This window comes from Notolepis coatsorum, assembly GCF_963971535.1.
Source record: "Notolepis coatsorum genome assembly, chromosome: 10".
NCBI lineage: Eukaryota > Metazoa > Chordata > Actinopteri > Aulopiformes > Paralepididae > Notolepis > Notolepis coatsorum.
Genome location: NC_140174.1, coordinates 91,021,751 through 91,046,614, shown reverse-complemented (window position 1 = coordinate 91,046,614; position 24,864 = coordinate 91,021,751). Strand labels below are relative to the sequence as shown.

The window sequence follows — 24,864 nt, the reverse complement described above, 5'->3', positions numbered from 1 at the left end:
TGAGTGCTACAGTCTTGAGTGAGTGCATAGTAGTATAGACATATTAGCACAGTAGGTAGTAATATAGGCAAGGTAGATTCCTTAGTAGCAAAGTGTCTAATAGTAAAAGACAGTACGAAGGTTAGTATTTCAGCTATTGATTGAAGAAGTGTGTTTTTAGTCGATGGCGGAAAATTGGGCAGGTTTCAGTTGTCTCGACTGTAGTGGGAAATTCGTTCTACCATTTTGGAGCGAGGACAGAGAATAGCCTGCTTCTCTTTGATGACCCCCTGGAGCTCAGATAGGAGTGGGTCTGAGGCGGCCAGAAGATGCAGAGCGTAGCGGTCTTGAGGATGTGTGACCTGAATAACACTGTAATGTGGGTACTCTGATAAGGCCAATCCACTTAAAAAGGTGCTCAATACTCGTACTGGCTGTCAGTGCACTGCTACAAGCTGTGGATAACGGCTAATGGCTGCAGAACTACTAGGAATGTCTGACTCTTAACCATCAAAACCTGCACGGACAACGTATGACGTATAGCATACGTCCTCATATATATATTAGTGCCGTCAGGCGATTAACAAAATTAATTACAGGATTTGTAATTAATTAAATTCACATTTTAATCGGATAACCATTTTATGCCTGATATTCTATAATCATATTTCAAATGGCTTGTGTCCGGATGGCAGAATTCAGTACTGTATCTACAAAACCTTCTGTTTAATCATCTTCCATCTATTAATTTGCTTAGATTTTTCAGGTCTGGTCAATTTGAGCATGGTGTTATTCAGTCAAAGATAAAAAAAAAAATTATTGATATTCTCATTTGGTTCATTACAATTTACTAAAAAAAAATTTCCATTCAATCAATCACCGCGCAGATTGATTGAATGAAAATGTTATTAACAGATTGCAGAATGGGTATACAATACAGTATATGGCTCAATACACACAATTGTTAAGGGGATGCAGACCAGAGAAAGACTTTCGTCTTGTTTACATCAGGGTCCCCCATTTTCAATACATAATGAATTGTAAGTAAGGGTGCAACTTGCACCGTGCAATCCATTCTTTGTGGATCTAGCCCACAGTATTTCTGACACTGGGAATACATTCCCTGAGATTCATAGATGTCCCTAGAATCAGATACAAAGAACATGCAAATGGACCATATTAAAAAAAAAATCTGTAAATGTGTATTCTACATTCTTATGGAATGAATGAGATAAAAAAAATTAAATTTAAAATAAAAAAAATATTAATTAATTTTGCATTAATTTTCATAACGCGATAATTTGCTGTGTAATTAATTAATCTAATTAACGCGATAAACTGACAGCCATATATATATATTCAGAATCAAATTCTTTATTGCCTATATATATATATATAATTTTTTTTAACTTTCTTTTATTTTGTGTCATAGTGAACATCACGTTGCATTGATCATACAGTATATACTTGATTCACATAGTCAATGACATTTGCCACTCAAGCTCTTCCATCTTATTCAATTTGTTTTCAAAGTATTCAGCATAGAATAAAAAACATAAAACAAAATAAGCAGTATAAACAGAGTACGCCTCATAATAAACCGAGTATGCCTATATTTATTATAACGTATAATATAACCGATTATGACTGTACCGAATGTCATTTGTTTACATTCAAAGCTTCTATTGAAGTATTCGAACGAAGCTTCGAATGTCTGTAAAAAAATATAAAAATGTATAATTTTTTTTATCCTCAAACTAAATCCTCAATTTGAATAAAGTGATTAATCTGATTAAATTAGTATTTTTTATTAAATCAACTTTCTTTAATGAATATAACTCATCAGTTTTGTCAACATAAATAATCCAATAAGGGCACGGTTGGTACGAAAGTGTTGGTGACATCTTATAGTATAATATTAGTGTAGCCTAAACTTTATCTGCAACTGTGAAGAAAAAACCCATTGGTTTAAACAGATTGAATAGACATACAAAAAAGATTTAAAAAAAAATCGTTATATTCAGAGTTAATTATATTGTTTTTTTTTGTGAACATTTTTTTTTATTATTTTTTTGACATGACATAAAACTAGACACACAAGCATTAACAGTAAATATCCACAATAAATCACAGGATTATACATTCCAGTATTTGAATCAATATAAATGTAGTTTACGAGATATATACATAATACTTGCAATACAATACAATACATACATATGCTCTTGCTCGCTCTTCTTCCCCCCCCCTCAGGAGGACCCCCCCCTTGGATAATCCATCCATTATTTCGTTTCTAACCAAGGATTACAATTCATATGCTAACCTTTATTCTCTCCACCACTTCTAACCAGATTGCAATGCTGGCTTCATTGACACCTAAAATTCTTGCTGTAGATATCTCTAGATAAATCACATCGAGATAGGTAAGAAGTAAGAACTAGGGATGGGTACCTTTCACATTTGAACCGATCCGGTACCAGTGAATCGATACCGGTACCCAACGGTACCTTTTTTTGGTAGTTTAGTCGCAAAAAATTGTATTTACCTACCTCAGTCGTGAAAAAAATAATCCAAACTAGGCTTGGGCGGTATCCTTATTTTCAAACCGGCAAACCTTTATGTTATAATACCCCGGTGCACGGTATGACTTTCATTTTCATCAGCGGGGGGGGGGGGGGGGGGGGGGGGGTAGTCCCGTCCCGCACCGGTAGAAGCCTGCACCGTTTTAGCGTTAGCATCTAGCCTATAGCCATGGCAGACTATTTGATTCCTTAAGGGCTAGAAATTGCCTGGGTTTTGGTCATATGCTCCCGAAATGCTCCCGTTGTTTGGCTACTTCTATGTGCAGTGAAAACTACTCGAATGCTTTATAACCTAGTCATTGATTTAGTTCAGGGTAATCTAAGATTAGCCGCAGAGCTAACGCTACTTAACGTGAGCTAACGCTAGTTATTCAAGCTCAGTAGCTCACAGAGAGAGAGATAAACAGCTGACAGCGGATAGTACAGGACGGTACAAATACAATAAAAAGGCGGGTGGGGGCTGTTGTGTAAACCTTGTACTCTTTAGTTCACATAATTATAATAAGAGACGGATTGCCCCACAACAACACTGCTCTCGTCACAACGCTTTACGGTATTTTCACAGCACTGTCGTAACATTACCGTAAAACGTGAACACCGCTGTGACCCACTCGCTCCACTAGAGCGGTCTCGCCCTCTGCTGGCGCGTGTGTGCACTACACTCAGTGTGTGCACTACACTCAAAACTCCGTTTCACTGTTATAGAAACTGAAGCGCATCTGTGATTTTGACGGTGACGGACGGTATTGAAAATCAATACCGTAGGTATTTCTAAATACCCTGGTATACCTTAATACCGTCATACCGCCCAAGCCTAATCCAAACTTCAAATAACTACAATTTCGACCGTTTTCGGCTAGCCATTGCTCCGACTGCTTTGTTGTTGAATCAAGTCAAATCCTAGGTAAGCATATATTGTGCGTGTGAACGTTGACATGAAAAGAAAAAAGCAAAAAAATAAATAAATTAAAAAAATCAATACTCGGTAGTACCGACGTGTTTCGGTTCGGTACCTCAAAAGTACCGAATTCGGTACCCATCCCTAGTAAGAACCCATACCTTCAGGCACATTTTATCCGGTTGAATCCAGCGTGATGCTATCAGCTTTTTAGCAGCCGTAAGACCGGACAAAATTAGTCTCTTTAGCTGTATAGAGGCTGCTAACTGAGAAACATCATTCAACAACAATACAGGTATGGTCAGAAATAAAAATTCTGATAATTGCGTGGTTACTTCTTCCCAGAATATCTTAACAGGGGGGCATTCCCAGTACATATGTATAAATGTACCGATATCACCCCTTAGACACAAGGAGCATAGAGAGACTTGTTTAAGCCCCATTCGGTTCAATCTTATAGGAGTCAGGTAAATCCTATGAATATAATTAAGATTAATCTGTTGATGATCCGGGTTGCGTGACGCTAGTCGAATGTTTGCCCAGACTTCTTGCCAATCAAAATCTACTTCCAAGTCTGGTATATCCCTCCTCCAGACTGAGTCTAGGGGGAGGACTCCATACGAAGACGTAAGTAAGTGATGATAAAAGTCTGATACGAAGGAAAAGAGTAGGGTTATTAGTTAAACAACTCAAACTAAACCACATGTTTGATATAGTTAATGGTAGAGCCCCAGAGTACATGTCCTCAAATGTAGGTATGGTAATAAACAAAATTGTTGTATTGTGTTTTTATTGCATTTGTTTTGATTGTTATCGTGTTTTTATGTTTTCCATCGAGGACCACTTTGGAAATAAGTTATTTTTATTTATTTTATTTTTGTATCCTCTTTTTCTCCACCTGATTTTTCTGTGCTTTTCCTCCCATACCAATTTAGTCGTTATGCCAATTCCCCCCTCCCCTACCTGGTCGTTATGCGCATGTGCCCCCTACTGGTCGGTCAAGGGAGCCCTGAGGTCTACCACATGCTTCCTCCGACACATGCGGATACAACCAGCGGCTCTCTTTTCACCCGACAGCGCGGACTCTCATTGGTGAAGTGTAACGCGTGGGAGGTCACGCTGCCTTCACCACTTCCTGTCTTTTGCTGTGCAGGCGCCCTGACCTGACCTGAAGGAGTCGCTGTCCACAACGCCAGATTACCACCCCATCGACTTCCCTCCCGCTAACTCAGCCAAACGAGTTAGTATGACGACTGGCCCAAGCCGGAGGCAATGCCGACACCCGGATTCGAGACCGGAGTCTCTCGCATTGGTGATGAGCGCAATCTCCGCTGCGCCACCCAGCCGCCCCGGAAATAAGTGTTTTTAAGTAATGCTTTTAAGTGCAATCCTCTGGAGTACAAGGTCAGGATACTTAAATGTTATGTATTATGATAAATGTCATTTTCCTAATCAAATCAAATCATAAAGGTACCTTCGGGAGACTCCGTGTTGAGTCCGGAGGAGCGGCTGCCGCTGAGCGAAGAGCTCTTCTCGGGGAGCGTGCCCAGCGTGGACATGGACTGGGAGACGTTACGCTGCAGGTTGGACTTGGGGGCGAAGAGAGCCTTGAGCTTGGACTTCTTCTTGACCCCCGGGGACTGGCTGAGCGACGACTGGGTGTCCGCCTCGCCCTCGCTGTCCGTCAGCACCTGGGTGACGGAGGGCACGATGGCGGAGGCGGAGTCGGAGAAGCCATCCTTCTTCTTCCCGCCGCGGACCTTGTCCTTGAGCTTGGAGATGCGCGAGCGCGGCTTGTCCTGCATGGAGAGGTCGAACATGCTGGCGGACAGGTTGTTCCTCTTGAACTGGACGTCCAGCAGCACCTCCCCCCGGGCCTTGTCCTCCTTCCCGGTTTTGTCCACCAGTTTGAACCAGCTGCAGAGGACGAGAGAACCACAGATCAGAAAACAGAACAGCTCAAAACTTACCTTTTTAAACTCGCTTTTGAATGAATCATCATCTTTATTTGATTTATTTATATTTTTATAATTATAATTTTATTGTATGTTGATTTTTTCTTTTCTTTTCAATGTCTTATTTTACTGTTATTTTATTACAGTCTAATTTTTCTATTATTATTTTAACTATTTAACTTTTCAGTTTTTATTATCATCTTATGTTATTGTCTTACCGTTTGTCTTATTTAGCTATTTTTACTATCTTGTCTAATTGGTTTATTACCATTTTTATCACTAGAACGTTTTTTTTATCCTTTTGTTTAGTTTTTTGTGTAAAGCACTTTGAGCTGCAATCTGTATAAATGGTGCTATATAAATAAAGTTGTTATTATTATGATACTGTTAGAGGAACTCTACTACAAATCAACATTTCATTCAACGGTTAATATCCAACCATGTTAATACTATGAAAAAAGACATTCGGACTGCATTGGACTGTATTTATAGAACAGCTTTTATCTAAAGGAAACAAAAGCATAAACGTGTGTGAATAAACGTGAAAGAGAAGTTGCATGGAACCGGTTTGAAACACTTTCATTGGTGGAGAAAAGCAGTAAAGTTCATAAGTGAAGGAAACTTAAAACGGTTAAACATCAGTGATTATGCAAAAAAGTACAAAATGGAATGAACAATGTAGGGCTGATCGCTATTAGTCGATTAGTCTACTAATCGGTCGAAAGGAGCCGTAGTCGACTGGCCAACCTCTTAGTCGAATATAAAAAAAAAATATATATTTATAATTAAAAAAAAATTAAAATAAAATAATTTATCGTTCTTTCCAAAAGAAAAGAGGCCTAGAAGCGTGGCTAACGCTAATGGCACGCATACCAGAGGCTAACTGCCTACGAAAACAGGCACAGAGGCACTGAAAGAGGATTTCACCCATCTAATGAACACACTAGACTAGACAAATATCAAGATGTATCCATCAGTGGACCAATTGCATGCTTTTGCAGAGGACAAGAAGCCTTCAGTCGACTCCTTCAGACATTAACACTTTGAGTGCCAGGGACGTCATATCTCGTTTTATTAGCCCCCCCACTGAGTGCCACGGACGACAAATATCGTTTTATTGTTTTATTAGCGATCTGAAATCATATTTCATCAACCGAGTCTCCCGTTGGTACAGCAGCCCCTACAGGAGCTCAGAATGGAAAAAAGCGCCCCCTATCGTCTATCCCTGTGTAACTGCAGGTCAGTCGCTTAGACTGACCTGGGATCTGTAGATATGTAGGGGCGGAGCCAGCTGGTTCCTTGTGCTGGAAAGAAGTCTGATCAACATGGAAGTAATCGCGGGACGGGAATCAGCCTGGAATATATATTTACAGCAGCCAATACTCAATCAATAAGCGTGATCGATATTTGGAATGGCGATCAGGAATTGGAATGATCTTTTTGGAGAACATCTGATCTGAGGTAAGGAATCTATTTTACCAGTCTTGGGATAATCAGAGTTGTATTCGCTGTGATCTCAGCGTTTGCCCTATGTGTGATGTGGCTGTTTGTGCGCGATCGCTGATGAGGAAATAAGAGAATAGATTTTTTTAGATCCCCTCTATAGCGTGCATACGTACACATACTATCGATAATCTAGCGTTTATTTGAAAACGATTCATAAATAGGCCGAAAAATTACAACGTTTTTGTGTATTCTAGAATATTCCAGTAAATGTCTTTAGTCATGGAATCTTTATATTTTCCTTGAAAACGAGGGCTATTCAAAATGCTATAAAACGAAAATGAACCGATAAAAAAACAATCCGCTTCGACAATGTTGACTGGAAAACGAGTCATTGATAAGCGACGGGCAGATTAGACACATATCCATAATTTAAAACATAGATTAGGCGTTTTTATTTTATTTTGATCATATATATTTTTTTATTCAGCACAAAATCAAAACAGTACAGATATGCAGATATCTTCACATCTCGTTCTCAATCAACATCATGTCTGTACCGTATGCTTGGGGAAGGGGCGTGGGGGACACACACAAAAACCAACAACAAAACAAACAAAATAAATAAATAAACAGGTAACCCAGAATATACTACGTGTCAACCTCTCTTCTCTGGGTGTAGTACAGCAGTAGCAAACATTCTCTTATACCAGAGCTTTGGTTGTATCACAATCACTGCATTACAAATCCAACCCTTCATCCTCCATCACTGACCTTTCTCAAAAGCATGTAAATGCATGCAGTTAGGATTGCGTCCTTCTTCCCGTTCACATATCCCTTCTATTCAGCACAAAATCAAGACAGTACAGATATGCAGATATACCTTACAACTAGTTCTCAACTAGGGATGCCCCGATCGATCGGCCACCGATCGTTATCGGCCGATAATCAGTATAAATATGCGATCGGGGAATTCTGATAATGAGTCATATTCGCCGATCGCGGAAACTGATCAAGTGGATATCTCACTCGCTTGTCTCAGACGCACAGGACCTGCAAACTGCTCCTCCTCCCTAGCCCCGCCCGTACCCGTGTAGAGTTTGTAAACAAAGAGGTGCGGCTCCTCTGCTCGAGTCTGTAGTGCATTCGACCTGCGCTAACGTTAGCTACCTAGCTATCGTTACTGTTTAAACAAAATTACCCAGTCAACTATTCACGTTTAGTAGGCATTGTCTAACGGTATTTAGCCGGCTAGCTACCGATAGCTCCTGATATCAACAAATGATCCAGAAAATCTAGTAGTCCATGTTCATACCTCCGGTAGCTTGCGTTAGCTGACGTTAGTTTACTGTTCAAAACGAAATGTCCCATTGAACTAAAGTTCTGTCTTAACGTCATCTAGCCGGCTAGCAGTAGCTACAGATAGCTCTTGATATCAATGTCTTATAACATTGATTTAATGCGTATTCAAGCTGAGGGCTTGCTGAATGTGAAATGACCAAAGCATAACGTTACCAATAGGGTCCCGCTGCAGCGCCGGAGAATCCTTTTGAGCTGGAGGCTACTAGAGTACACACAGACAGTGGAGCTGTTTGCAGATAGCGAGCATTTTGACTTGTTGCGTGGTGGCGATGTCTCGCAGATAATACAAGTACAAGTCTAATTATATAATATATATATTTTATAAAAAAAAAAAAATTATATAAAATAATTTTTAATTTCTTTTTAATCAAAAACGATCGGTATCGGATCGGTATCGGCCGATATGGCTCACGACGATCGGTGATCGGTATCGGTGGCAAAAAACGTGATCGGGGCATCCCTATTCTCAACCAACATCCTGTCTGTACTAGGGCTGTCTTAAATGCTTCGAAGCTTCGAACGTTCGATTCGATGGCACAAGCTTCGAACATTAAAAAAAAATCGAAGTAAAAAAAATAAAAGCGTCAGCTAAATGACTAAATGTAAGTGTGTGTGTGTGTGTGTGTGTGTGTGTGTGTGTGTGTGTGTGTAGGTGTGTGTGTAGGTGTGTGTGTGTGTGTGTGCGCGCACCTTGTAGAATTCCACACATAAGAAAGAAAGATACTGGGATGAATAAACAAAATAGGAAATAAAATGTAGAAATGCATGCAATACATAAATAAATATGAATCTCCATATATGAAATATAACATTTAGATAAGGTGCTACTGAGATGTTTTGGTGAGTTCTTTGTTTTTTTGTGGAAGTTGCCCTTCTTAAAAATGCATGAACATTCACTGATAATTGGTCTGTAGTGGAGTCTACAAGGTCTACATTGCCGGACCATGTAGAATCCGGACCTTGTAGACTGACATAATTCTGTGCATAGTTTAGTCTACACAGGCCATATTTCAAATAATCAAAATCTTACTTCATTCATCTTAAACATTCTTGATTTGGGGGATTGGTAGTTCCCATGAAATCTGAAGTTGTTCAAACGACAACAGCGATCCACCTTGAATTAAATCACACAGCCGAGTGAAACCTTGTTGGATGCGTCAGTCACGAAAGGGGCTACTTAATTAATTAATCCAACCCACTTTATTTATAGAGCACATTTAAAAACAACAACGTTTACGAAAGTGCTGTACAAGTCCCACAACATAAGATAAAAAAAAAAAAATAAAAAAAAAAAAAAAAAAAAAAAATCGAAGCTTCGAATTAAAATCGAAGCTCGGCCCCGAAGCTTCGATTGCCAAAAAAAGCTTCGAAGGTCAGCTACCGTGTCATCAAGAGACAGCTATGCTTGGGGAAGGGGCGCAAAAATAAATAAATACATTAATAGAATTAGGCGTTTTTAAGCTAACATTGAAGTGGATGGTGGCATTCAACGGGTAAATCAAGGTTAAGCACTGGCTCTGAAAGTGTTAAGCACCCCCCACAGCCCAAATGGAATGATAAAAAAAAAAAAAACATCCAAATCATCCAAATCCTTAGTCGGGGACAGCCCTCCTAGAACAATGTAAAACATTTGAATCTTGATCAGTGTGCTGCTTTAGAAGAATCTAAATTAGAGATTTAAAATAGACTATTTACCCTTAAAAGGGGGAATGTGACCCCTGAATTAACATAACGTTATTCCTGTGCCCCAAGACAGTTCAGTCATTCACTCACACACTGGTGGTGGAGGCGGCGAACACATGCAAGGTGCCAACCTGCTCATCGGGAGCAGTTAGGGGGGTTAAGTGTCTTGCTCAAGGACACCTTGACACGGAATCGAACCGGGAACCTTCAGATTACCAGACAACCGATCTACCTCCTGAGCCACTAGTCGCTAATGTCACGAGTCACGCCCAATGTCACATTAAGGCCGTTGAGGTCCTGGGGTAGCTCAATTGACCAGGTGGGAACAGGATGGAAAGGAACCCAACCTGAGCATGACGTAAGAGCAAAGTTTCGTACTAGTAACTAGTTACTAGAAGAACACTATAGAAATGCAGAAAAAAACCTAAAGAAATCTGATAGTACTGCCACAGTGTCTTATTCAGGATTCTTTCGATCTGCCAACACAATGAATATACTTTAAAGGGTGCCGTCAGTGCTGTGGTAAGTATTTTGGTTAAAATAAGTGTTAAATAGCTCTACATTCCAACAGACATCACTGATATAGTGTTTGGTCAGTAACATGGGTCTCCCATTCCCTCCACTCTGCAGTAAACAGAAAAGACATGTTCTGGTATCCTGTTCCAACTTTATCCAATCAGGAGAGAGATCCCCAGATATATATTTTGACTTATTTCAAAAACTCTTGCCAAGTCAAATTTGCAGGTAGATTATTTTACCCGTTTCAAGCATACATTGGTTTTTATTTCTTATTTTTCCAACCTGAGCATGACGACATAAGAGCAAAATGGCTGCAGTGTGAGTATAATATTGATGAATATCTACATGAAGGATAGAGACTGGCTTATCTAAAATGAGGTCAAACAGGAGGCTAAACCCCCAAACAGGCGGCACCTATCTACAATAACGACAATAATGTCACTTAGAGGCCCGAGATCGATAAGACCACTGTTTGCCACTGTTGTACAGCTTGTTCCAGCAGCCACGGGGAGTGTCAGGGCAACACACGCCAACCACGGCTTTGCTTTGTTTGGTCTCAAAAAGCCACACAGCTACTCTGCACAAAGGGAAGGTAGGAGTGTTCTGGACAGCCCTTCACCAGACCCATGGCAAAACACACGCTCAGCCACTACGCAATTAAAGCCTTGCTAATATTAGCTGCTGGTCTGATCTGATCTTTACATCTCACAGGCCTAAGCATGGTCTGATCTTTACATCTCGCAGGCTGAAGCGTGGTCTGATCTTTACATCTCACAGGCCTAAGCATGGTCTGATCTTTACATCTCACAGGCCTAAGCATGGTCTGATCTTTACATCTCACAGGCCTAAGCATGGTCTGATCTTTACATCTCGCAGGCTGAAGCATGGTCTGATCTTTACATCTCACAGGCTGAAGCATGGTCTGATCTTTACATCTCACAGGCTGAAGCATGGTCTGATCTTTACATCTTACAGGCTGAAGCATGGTCTGATCTTTACATCTCCTCACAGGCTGAAGCATGGTCTGATCTTTACATCTCCTCACAGGCTGAAAATAAAAAGGGTCACCATGTGTGGATTACACTATACTAGAACAGAAATTTCACGCCTAAATCTGCAAGAGATACCACAAATAGGCTCCGCTTATCTTAAGAGACACTGGATTAACCTACTTTATAAAGCAATAGACACAGACATGCTCTTTGCCTTGCAGGAATCAAGATTGTGTGCATGTGTGTGTGTAGTAGTAGGCTATGTGGTTCACGTAGAGTTCATTTCTACAGCGTTCCGTTTAGCGTCATAAGACAAAAATCCAGACAGGATCTGCCGGGGAAAACAGTCAGGAAAACATGCATGGGAGTAGAGCAACATTCCTCCAAACCTCGCGGACATGTAGGGAGGCCCTTCTGGAGATGTAATGAAACCCGCGTTGAGCCTAATTCAAACATCCCTCGTCTCCCACCCCGAAACGTAGCATCATGCCAAGACAAACAACATAACTAACTTAGGCTAACAGAACATAGACAGGTTAGGGCCGCACGGAAGAGATCATCTTACTTTCCGCCTATGACTCGGGGGCGTATATATCTGGGCTGTTTACCCGAGTGAACCATTAGGTAACGTGGCATTCAGCTGCCCTCTTTTGTTTGTAAGATAAACACACTAGACACACTCTCCCCGATACAGAGACGGGTCAGTCCTGCCGGACGGGTTCTCTCAATAAGGGAACGTGGCAGAGGCCTCGCACTTCCCTTAACCGTCTGTAGTGTGGTAGTGAAAGGGTTAAAAGTATAATGATTAACACGAGCGGCTCGTAAAGAGGCCAACGGTATAGATTCAGAGAGATACTGACGAGCAGCAGAGAGCCGTGCAGTCAGTCAGACTCCGGATACCCAGTGTTGGGCAGGAGCCAAATAGAGCAGGATTACCATACTGTTTTACACTTTAAAACCATTAGTAAATAGCGGTTTCATCAAACAGTAGGCTAAATATAGAATAATGTGCTCAATTCACACTGTAAGATTAGATTAGCCTAACTTATTGATTAGAGTAAACAAAATAGCCTATGTGATGGCAGGCATTGTTGAGTGTTAATTAGATTAAGGTTTCATTATCCCTCTTCCTGCCCCCTCATCCACCCCCTTTCCCAGGGGTGCAGTCGTAATATCAGAAGTGCCTGTACTCTGTTTAAATGACGCCACATGCTCCCGCGTGTGCGCATGCGCATACATGTTCCCTCGCGTGGGCACAGAACAGATGATTATTATGCATAAATAGTAGGAAACATGTTTGTATAGGAAATTACTAGTTTTAGTTTAGTTTTTGTAAATATTGCCTTGAAATAGAGAAGCTGAAAAAGGTAGCAGGATGTAGCCTTCAATATATAAAGAAATTTGAAAAGATATGGTTGAAAAACAAACAATGTTTTAAATGTAATTGTAGATACAATATTATAGTTACAATTTCTTTAATTGACTTAAACTAGAAAAGTAAATACAAGCTAAATTAACAATGTAACTTACAAGGCGGCTAAGTGGCGCAATGGGCAAGGCGCTCGCCACTAACGCAGGAGATGCTGGGTTCGAGCCCAGCTCTCTGCGTTGCTACCAGCTTGGCTGGTCGTTCATATGAACACAATTGGCAGTGTTAGGGGTGGGTGGGGATTGGACGTTGTGGACAGCGACTCCTACAGGTCGGTTGGTGCGCCTGTACAGCAGAATCAGGAAGCAACAGGGGCAGCGTGAGCCTCCCACGCGTTACTCCTCGCCACTTGAGAGATCGCGCTGTACAGGTGAAAATATGCGACAGCTGCCTCCTCGTGTACCGGAGGGGACACGTGATGCAAGGCTTGGTCCTCACTGCAGCCGACCAGTGGGAGGCATAGTCTAGCAACGTTCGAGACAGGGGAGGGGAGAATTGAAGGGAGAATTGGCGAGGCGAAATTGGGATGGGAGAAAAATAGAAAAAAAGAGAAAAAGTGGATCAAAAAAGAAAGAAAAAAACAATGTAACTTACAGTTTACAGAAGGACAGTTCCCTTCTGAAGCACAACTTAACAAATGTCTCATCCTTCCAGTCAGGACCATTTGTCACATAGTGAGAGCTCCACAGCTCAAGCAAACCCCCACCAATTGGTACAGGGCTTGTATTTTGGTTTTGCACTTCTCGTTCTTTGTTATGCTATTGCTATGCTATGCAAAGACTAGGTGATAGCGGAGTACCGGTACTTGGCGCACGGACGACGAGTCGAGTGAAAGTTGTGAACGCATTTTTGTGTGCGCGCGCGTGCACATCCGTGTGCGTACTTGCGTGGCATGACCACTGCACCCCTGCCCTTTCCCCTATTGCCCCTTTTCCCTAGCCCTCTTGACTTGTGAAGCGACCTTGTAGTGTTGTCACAATACTGGAATTTCGAACTTCGATACGATACCTTGAAAAGTATCGATATTCGATACCATGGGGAAAAAGGTTAAATCTTAAAATGTTAAAAAAATATATATATAAATATGTATATTTTTTTAATAAATTTTGCTTTTGTTGCTGGTTGATTCTCCTCAGCTTCTCTCTGGTACTATAAGAGAAGATAAATATAACACTTTTAAAACCCTTTGTTTATCGTTAGATCACACATTTAAAAACAACTAAATGATATAATCTTAGAAATTAAGTAAAGTTAATAGTACTGCTTGTTAAGCATAACAGATTGATTGATTGCAGAATGGGTACAATACAGTACAGCTCAATACACACAATTGTTAAGGGGATGCAGACCAGAGAAAGACTTTTGTCTTGTTTACATCAGGGTCCCCCTATTTTCAATTCATCATAACATGACATTTTTTTTTAAATCAAATTAAATGTATTACCTTTTTTCAACTTCAAAGTAAAACTTTGTCAAGATGTTTTATCTAATAAAATAAAGTTCAGTCTGTTCATCTCACTTCAATCATTTTTATTGCAGAACATGGTATTTTCTCAAGCAGACAGATGTAAACACTGTAATCTGTGTTGCATGTACCTGACAAACTGAACTGTTTGTATTACAGTCATATTCCAACTTAACTGAATACACATGTGCGTGTGTGGACTACTGTACTATTACAGGTATTGAAATGAACAATGCAACTTCCTTATACAATTTTTTTTTTATGAATAATTAAATATCGATATTGCGGGAAATGAGTATTGAAACCGTTTTAAATATTCAGAATCGATATGTATTGAAAAATCGATATTTTTGACAAGACTACGGCCTTGGGTTTCTTGAAAGGCGCTATATAAATTTGATATATTATTATTAATTGGTAAACTGTATGGGTGTAGCGGTACACGTATTCGTACTGAGCCATTTCAGTACGGGACCTTCGGTTCAGTACGTGCGGTGTACCGAACTAATACAAAGTGCACCCTCTCTCTCTCTCTCTCTCTCTCTCTCTCTCTCTCTCTCTCAGTGCGAGAGGATGAATTGGAGGTAGATTGAGATCTAGTTGTGAGGAGACAGTGTTAACCACTACACCACCCGTGCCGCCTCCCAAGGGCTGAACAATCGCAATATATTAAAATTGCAGGTGGTGCAATATTAGTTAAATGTGAGTCAAAATACCATTCTAAATTAAGCATTGTGTTGCTGCAGAGACATCCCGGCCTACAAATCCTATTCTACAGACTTAAAGGGGCATTTAGCAATTTTGCCAAGATGTTTTCTTAAAGGAGCACATCGCCAATTTTCAACCGTAATCCTATCGTTCTGTTGTGAGGAGGACATGTGATAATCAGACATGTATTTTTATTATGTGTGTATATACTATATAATGTATACTGTGAGGGGCGACAGTGGCTCGTGAGGTAGAGCAGTCGTCTGGCAATCCGGAAGTTCACGGTTCGATTCCTGCTCCTCCCAGACAGCGTGTCGATGTGTCCTTGAGCAAGACACTTAACCCCTAATTGCTCCTGATGAGCAGGTTGGCACCTAGCATGGTTGCCTCCGCTGTCGGTGTGTGAGTGAATGGGTAAAATGTGAGTAACAAATTGTAAAGCGCTTTGGATAAAAGCGCTATATAAAAAAGCAGCCATTTACCTCACAACGTGTTTCGTGTTCCTCGGAGTGACATCAGCGAGGAGAGCAGACCTCTAGCGAAGTGCAGACCCTATTTCTTCCAACTTTCCTTCGAGTTGGGCCTCTCGTTGAAAATAGTTGAGGAAATAGTGTGTGCAGTTCGCTAGAGGTCCACTCTCCTCTCTGTGAAATCACCCAGAGGAATTTATCGTGGTGCTGCTGATCCGCTCTCGAGACAAACACGTTGGTGAGTCACATGTCCGATTATCACATGTCCTCCTCACAACAGAACAATGGGATGAGTTGAAAATTGGTTCCTTTGAGAAAACATCTTTGTTTGATTTAGATCTCCACAAAAATCACACCATGATCATTTCAATATGTCTTTGAATGAAAACGAGAACAATGACACAGAAATAAAATGTATCATTCCCTTGAATATCATATCGCTATTGCAATAATCAGTCCAAATAAATCGCCATTAGTTCTTTTCTCCTAATCATTCAGCCCTAAACAGTCAGACTTCATTCACACGGTCTAAGAAACTCCCACACAAACACTGAAAAATACACTGGTCCGTGCTGGAGCCGGGTGCCGAACGTAATCTCGAACCGGCCGGCGCGTTCCGGGAATTGGTTCGGAACATGAAAGATCGGTGCTCAGCTGGAACCAAATAATTGTAGTTTTTTCCTTCCGAACCGTGACATCATAGAATTCCAATGTATTGTTAATACAGCACAAGTACAATACACCATCCAACTAGAGTGGATAAAGAAATGCTCCAGAAATAAATATGCATGGAGAAAGGCTTAGGGCAGGGGTCTCAAACTCAATTTACCTGGGGGCCGCTGGAGGTAGTCTGGGTGAGGCTGGGCCACATCAAATATTCCACAAAAAAAGGGTTTCAAGTATTCCAAAAATGTATTAATACATCAACAAACTACCCCTTTGCCTCATCATAAAACCTCAAAAACACCAGCAACTGAGCATTCTCAGTGGTGTCAGTGGACTCATCCACAGCTATGGAAATGCACTGTGAATTTTTTTTATTCTATCACAGCCAGTATTTCAGTTATTCTGGTTGCTGTGCTATCTGAGGATGATTTGCTTTTGTTTGCCTTCAAACATGGTCTCCATCACTTCAGTCATACATTATTTTATTATTTATGCATCAGAGAATGGCTTCTTGTGTTTAGCCAACACCCATGGCACTGAGTGAGCAGTGACACTTGGTTGCTTTTTATCGTTGTGACATAACTTTAACAATAATTCTGCTTGCAGCTTGATATGATGATTTCATTCTATTTATTTTTGTGGTTCTTAGTGCTGAAAGGTTGCATCAAAATAACTGTTTTGTTTCGTATTGGCGTTTCAAATTGCGTTTCAAATTGCCACTCTTCACAAGAGCTACCGTTTCCTGGTACATTGTGCTGGTTGGAGGGAGGATGAACGCATATTTTTCAGTCCATTCACCTTTGAATTGCAGCGATTTTCACTGTTGACTTTTATTTTACTGGCCATCTTTGAACATGCCATATTTTTCTACTAGCTGCCTGCTGGTAAAAATTATGCTACTCGCTACAGTACCTGCAGATTAGACTACCTGTAAATGCGCTGTCAACTCTCGCTCTGACTCCGACCCGTTGAAAGACAACACGCATTCCGTGAAGACCCGCCCTACTCTGCTCTGATTCGCAGACTGTGGGTGGGGGGGGATGCTGACGGGACGCTGAATATGATTGGACCAAAGCAGTAGACAGACGCAGACAGTTGGAGCAGTGCAGAGGAGATAGCAGAGAATTTCAAGGATACCTATACGCACTGATGACAGGATATATTTCATTCTACTTGGTATCACTCCGGAATCACGTTTCAACCACTAACGTTGCTGCCATGAGCCTGCGCTATGGTAGCCTACAAGTGATAAAATAAATAAAACGCCCAACTCGCGCAACGACTCGGCAACAAGTTGCGCGCGGCGGCGCGGGCCGCATTAACACTACACTTTGATGTCAAGTAGGGGGCCGCAAAATATCATCCAGCGGGCCGCAATTGGCCCTCGAGTTTGAGACCCCTGGCTTAGGGCATGCGTCCACCTATCACAAAAACGCTGGCAGTGCGCCGGTAGTGCTGGCATGAAGCACATCTTGTAGATGACAGAAAGAAATCTACAGCCATCTTTTTATCGTTTTTTCCTGCTGCGGTTTTGAACATAGCATATTTTAATACTTTATTGTATATTAATTATATATAGTTATTGCCTGACACCACAGTTCGCCCTTTGCTTTTTATTAGCTTTTTAGTAGTGTATTCGTGTAGTTATTATTATTAGTGTATTTGTGCTTTGTCGCGAATCTCAATGGCCCGTCTCTTGTGGGTAGACAGCCAAGACAGGCAGGCAACTCCGGTGTCAGGTTACAAACAGAGTGGTAGATATGAATGGCTGTGATTGGTTGTCTGAAAATGAGCTCAGCGAATCGCTCTGAAGTTCAGAAAGTTTCAACTTTAAACGCTGTGTGCGGCCGCACAAAAAAGCTGAAAAAAGAAGCCGTCTGCAGCGCATTTCCTATAGGCGGCGCATGCGGCCGCATACGCTCCCTCCCCATTGGGATACATTGAAAAAAGACGCTTGCGCCCATAAATGATAAGTGAGCCTAAGCGTGCAAGCACACACACAAACACGTACTGTATACGTTCTAAATTAATCGTTCCAGCAAAGTAGGCTTCTATTAATCTAATTAATAATTACTTGTTTTATTGGGTATCATAGTAGTAAGTCCTACTGTAGAACATGACATATTAGCATGACATCTGATTTATTAATGCCAATACTGACGACTGCGCAATTGGCTCTTGACAAGTGTAAACTAAGGATTAGTCAGTTTCAGTCAACGTTGGACCCTTTAGCTCAACTGGTTGCGTTTATACTTCCCGCAAGCAAGTTGTCCGTTTGCGCGATCTGATTGGCCACTGACGTTTCTGGTCATGTGACATGTGCGCCCAATCGTGTGACGGCAAGTTCTTTGGACGGTTAAGCTTAGGCGCTCTTTCGAAGTTGGTTAAGGTTAGAGTTTGTCTTAGAGCATGGCGATAGAACGCCAGCCCCGATTCCAAACTCTAACCGTAACCAACTGCAAAAGAGTCGCCTAAGCTTAACCAGTGATGAACTAGGCGTTAGGTCGTTTGCAGGCTGTTCGACGCGGAAATGGGCTAAGACGCATGCGATGTCACATGACCAGAAACGTCAGTGGCCAATCAGAGCAACGCGGAAGGACAACTTGCTTGTGGGAAGTATAGACGCCAACTGGTTAGTGCGGCTGCCTGTGGAACAACTTGCTTGTGGGAAGTATAGACACCAACTGGTTAGTGCGGCTGCCTGTGGAACCTATGGTCCCAGGTTCAAATCTCTCGGTTACACATGTTTTTGAATTTTTTTCATTCATTCATTTCTTCCTGGAGCATTTCTTTATCCACTCTGGTTGGATGGTGTATTGTACTTGTGCTGTATAATGACGATACATTTGAATCAGATCTCATCTTGAGATCGCTACCTGTTGAGTGGATCAGCATGGTGCAATGCCGAACCTCTGAACTTGCCGTTTTATATATGGTACATTTTGCCACCGTTGTGTTCATATGGTTGCGTTTACCTCCGCCTTAAACTGCCCCCGTTGATGACGGAGTAGGGCTGGGCGATATGACGATATTATATAAATATCGGGTACAGTTCATTAACGATACACTTTTTCAACGTATCGTGGATATCGTGATGTTTTGCCCAAGAGGATTGTGTCGCGTCAATCTGGTCCACACGTTACTCGTTCATATCTCAGCCCGTGCTGAGATATGCCCATTCTGCGGTCTGTTAATAAAGTTTTCAATCAGACAGATGTATGGAAAGGCTTTTATTATAACATTCGTTGCAGTAAAATCATTATGCCTCGTTTAGTCATCCTGCGGAGCACTGGTCTCCTACTCGTCGGCCGCAGGGAGCTAATGTTAGTAGCTTTGTTGTTGTCAGCACTCGTCAAAATCAATGGAGGACATTCAGGAAGTCAAAAACTAATAGCGCTTGCCGATTGGTGCTAAGAACAGCAGGGCGGGTGCAAGCGGTGTGATGTAATTGGCAGACTTAACTGTCAACAAAATTATTTTGTTTTCCGTCAGAATGAATGAAAACTTTATTAACAGATTGCAGAATGGGTACAATACAGTACAGAAGGATGAAGACCAGAAAAAGACTTTCGGCTTTTTTACATAAGGGTCCTCCATTTTCAATTCATCAAAACATTTAGAGACATACAAATATACAGTAGTTTCATAAAAATGCTAAAATGCTATTGATTGATTTAAAACTTTATTAGCATATTGCAGAATGGGTACAGTACAGCTCAATACATATAATTGTTAAGGGGATGCAGACCAGAGAAAGACTTTCGTCTTGTTTACATCAGGGTCCCCCATTTTCAATTCATCATATTTCATATCTAAATCATATAATATCTCATTGCTAAATATATGCAATATAAAATCTAATAATCCAATAATCTAAATCTAATATATAATATAAAAATGCTAAATGCATGGGTATTTTATTTTGTCTTTAACACTTTAAGTGCCGAAAACGTGTTTAGGCGTCTTTCCTAGCCATGCTAAAGTTGCCGAGGACGCCCTAACTCGTCTTTAATATCAATATTTCAAAAATCTGTGATCGAAATCATATTTTTCCTCCGCAGCCCTGAGACACAGTGCTGGCCTCCTCTCAACCCTCTAGCGGTTCAAGAGCGTCATCTGGTGGTCGATCGGCAGAAGCGCCAAACAGGAAGTCATGTGGATGAAGTGCTGATCGTCCATATTACTTCCGGGCACTCTCTATAGGTCCCGGGACTCGATCTCGACACAATACATAGCGATCCGTTGCCAATAACTCGATAAACAACATGATTTGGACGTATATACTATTATACAACCTGGAAATAGATCGCGTATTTCTACATCCCATAATAGGAATATTTCAGTTCCACGCTCATCGTCCAACGGCGCAAGGAAGATACGGTAAGATTCAGCGTTATTTTTTAACGTGTTCGATATAAACTGCTCTGATGATCATATCACCCACACTAGATGAATGATATAACGCTGCCCACGGAATTATAAACGATCCCCCGCCCATCCGGTCATCATCAGATGATACGTAGAAACTTCTAGAAGTACGTCCAATTGAAATTTTTGATCTCGCGCAGATTCCTACCAAACTGTATTTCATCATCAATATAATGCATTTGGGGCTATAAATCACGTTCTGGAGAAAGCTGCAGAAAGAGATGAAAACATACTTATACTTTAGACCATATTTTACTATGAATATGTGAATGAAAAAGTTTAACGTTGCTACACAATGAACAATACATATAGGACCTTGAATGGGCCCTAATAATGGCAATCTAGCAATAGAATTTAAAAAGTTATAGCCCTGCAAAGAAGGGGAACTTCTCCATAGACAAATAGAGATGGCAACGGATGGTATATCATGAATTTAGCCTTAGGCAATCAAAGTGTTAATGTTAGCTTGCAAACTCAAATACTGTCTTGGTAAGCCTCATAATGAATTGTTTGTGGTAAAAAATAAAAACATTGTGATGTGTATCGTCGAAAAGGTCAGAAAATATCGTGATATCATATTTAGGCCATATCGCCCAGCTCTATGACGGAGGATGGTGGAACGTTGGTTCTGCTTAAATAGGTGTAAACACGGGCTGGTTCGTCAAAAAGCACCAAGGTTCAGAGGCTCCAGAACGGAGCCGGAGCTTGAACCAGAGCCCTGCCGGTGTGAAAGCGCCTTGAGAGAGCTGGCTATCGAGCCAGCACAACAATTCATGTAGCACTGAGAGAGCTGGCTATCGAGCCAGCGTGGTGCAATGCATGGAAATAAATGGATGAAATGTGTCGGGCGACAATCATTTTGTATGTCAAACCACTGAGCTACATTCACCAGCAACACACATGTACTTTGTTGTAGCCTCTTTGAAAAGGTGATTTACTGAGTTACTGAGACAATAGATTAAATGTTTACAATTAGCGTGTTTGCTGGTCAATATTCAATATGAATAGCTGGCTAGTAGCTTCAAGATGTTATCAGGGCTTCTTGTTTTAGTCATTTGGTGGAGTATACAGTAAAATATCCTTTTGTCTGTGCATCACGTCTTTGCAGGAGTAGAGAATGGTTAACGCCTGCATTGCTTCGAAGGAGATAAGTTGGGTTTTCTGAGACATTTTCACAAATAAAATGCTTGCCGTCCGATCGTGGAAAAATATAATTCTTGCAGAACTCTCCAGATATCAAAAAGGTATTGATAACCAAATTACATTCTGAACATTTCTACAGTGTTCTTGTATGTTAGTTCTGATGGTATGGCACTTGGATGCTAGTTATGATGGTATGGCACTTGTATGTTAGTTCTGATGATATAGCATTTGTATGTTAGTTCTGATAGTATGGCACTTGTATGTTAGTTCTGATGTTATGGATGTTAGTTTTGATGTTATGGCACTTGTATGTTAGTTCTGATAGTATGCCACTTGTATGTTAGTTCTGATGATATAGCATTTGTATGTTAGTTCTGATAGTATGGCACTTGACTTGTATGTTAGTTCTGATAGTATGCTACTTGTATGTTAGTTCTGATGTTATGGCACTTGTATGTTAGTTCTGATGTTATGGCACTTGTATGTTAGTGCTGATTAGGGCTGTCTTAAATACTTTGAAGCTTTGTTCGAATGGGAAAATAAGTTGAATATATTAATTTAGAAAAAGAATAAAAAATAAAAAAAAATTGCTAAATCAACTCTGCTTCTCTTTGTTAACTACAACAAGCAATGCCGTTTGTTATTTAAGATGAGGTCGGCACTGACAGATTTGTGTTCATTGTGCTGCTTTTATAAAGCCTCAAATGACGGCTTACAATATTTCATGAAAGCAAAGTGTTTTGTTTGTCTAAGATTTAAAAAGGTTTAAACTTTACAGCACTGACAAAGTTGAACAAAGTGCTGTATAAGTCCCACAACATACATTTTGTATGGCACTTGTATGTTAGCTCTGATGGTATGGCACTTGTATGTTAGCTCTGATGGTATGGCACTTGTATGTTAGCTCTGATGGTATGGCACTTGTATGTTAGCTCTGATGGTATGGCACTTGTATGTTAGCTCTGATGGTATGGCACTTGTATGTTAGCTCTGATGGTATGGCACTTTTATGTTAGCTCTGATGGTATGGCACTTGTATGTTAGTTCTGATGGTATGGCACTTGTATGTTAGTTCTGATGGTATGGCACTTGTGTGTTAGCTCTGATGGTATGGCACTTGTATATCTACTAACAAAGTCTTGGTCGACTAAGACCAAATCGACCGATTAATCGACTAAGTAGGGCAGCCTTAGCTAATAAGAGAACATAACCACCATACATTCCAACTTTTAACTAGTTCTTGGCTACCCTTTGGCCAAAAGACCATCTGAATGGCATATATAGAAATATTCTTTGAATTATTCTTTATTAGTAACAGCCTACCTCTGGTTGAAGAGTGATCAGTTCATAAATGACCCCCCCCCCCCCCAAGCTGGAATATGTAGGTCACAGTTAGAATGGCCACATTTCTGTGTGAAGATCCCTGTCTCCATTGTGTGACTGATGGGGGACAAAAGACTGCTTGCAGCGGGAGAACCTAATCTCCAACGCCAAGACCCCGTATCAGCACAACAGCAAAGTAGAGCAGTAATCTAACACCAACACGCTTCCAGGGGATGCCAGCAACATCCAATACTCTCCCCCTTTACAAGCCGGACACAAAGGAGTCACGGAGTAGGCCAGGCAACGCAGACCCATAAGACGAAGAGATAAGGGACGCCAAGTGCCAGGAATTAAACTTTGTCATAAAAGTGCATAAACGTACTGAGCAAACACTAGATAAGACTGCAGATATGGTAGTACAATAAACATGTGAACGAGGTAGGCTGATTGCAGTACTGTACAAAGGCTGTCCTTGGTGAGAGCGATACCGAGATCTCACGGAATGAGGGATACAAAACACATCTGGCCCAGCATGGGAAGGGTTTTTATTGTTATTGTACTTTAAGTTGTCGTTTTTATTTGACATTTTAGCAGTAAAACTATATTAAATAAGAGGGTGTGTGCGTCTGTGTGACCCGTGGCAACTCTTGAATGTGACGCGTCTATTTTTAGTCGAGTTAACACCCATGTTACACCCTGAATGTGAACAAAGTGGATGTCACCATGACTCGCCTAACCAACATGGGTGTGATGTAAAACCTTGTCTATTCCATATGTCTGTGGTTATGTCTGGGGTTAGACGTGCAGACAGAATATATCAGCAGCGGGGAGGAAGCCGTTCTTATAAGATAGGCTTCTATCATCCATCTAGCAAGGCATTCCAGAGATGGCTTCATACTAATGAGGTGGAATTCCTAGACGTCAAGAGTATGTTTTTTAGAGTGGAAAAAAACATTGCCTGGAGCAACAGTTGCGCCACAGACGATAGACAGAGGAGGGGGGGGGGGGACTGTGTGATTTAGTTAATGACAAGTCTTTCCACCAGCTCCATGAGTTTCCATTATCATCACTCCCACATACTGATAAGGCATAACAAAAAATATTGTTCGTTTCCTGTTGGTTGTCAGTTAAGGCCATGGCCATTATTTTATTCTTTCCCATGGCGACTATGGATAGGGAATTTCTTTATTTAATTAAAATGTTCACAACAACATGGATACATACACTCTGCCAGCATGTTTAATATCCATAATACTAAAGGTTTGACTAAGTTTTCTATGAAACTTTATTCAATTTTTTTAACTCAAAATATATTGGGTCGCACCTAAATCGGCAGGGTCGGCAACCGGAAACAAACAATTTTTTTAGGCCTAAGGGATATGGGAGGGAGAGAGAGAGAGTAATTAATGAGACACTTTTAAACACTTTCCACGCTACACCATATTTGTATCTTATTTATTACTAAAAGATGTGCATGACATCCCTACTTCATTCTTGCATTTGAAGTAGTGTTTGGCCTCAATTCCTTTTACTGTATGAAAATGGCATCCAATGTAATAAAAAAAGTCAACCAACGAACTCGATTCTTGTACCGGATCTCCTCTCTGGTAAACAAGAACACCCTGAAGACTCTGGCAGGAGCACTCATTCAGGGGTACTACGACTATGCTTGCACCTCATGGTACCAAAGCACCTCAAAGGCGCTAAAAACAAAATTACAAACATCTCAAAACAAACTGGTCAGACTACTGCTTGACCTTACTCCTAGAACCCACCTCACCCCTGCCCACTTCGACAACCTAGGATGGCTTAGAGTAGA

The 24,864-nt window shown here is 41.0% G+C and overlaps 1 protein-coding gene across 2 annotated transcripts in view; it reads right to left on the bottom strand.

Annotated features, from left to right (window-relative positions):
- rab11fip1a (RAB11 family interacting protein 1 (class I) a) overlaps positions 1-24,864 on the bottom strand; it is a 43,365-nt gene that overhangs the window by 16,668 nt on the left and 1,833 nt on the right. For both annotated transcript variants that reach the window (XM_084323803.1, XM_084323804.1), the window contains exon 2: positions 4,934-5,376. In XM_084323803.1, the coding sequence (XP_084179929.1) occupies positions 4,934-5,376 (443 nt within the window). The remainder of the gene's footprint in view (positions 1-4,933; positions 5,377-24,864) is intronic.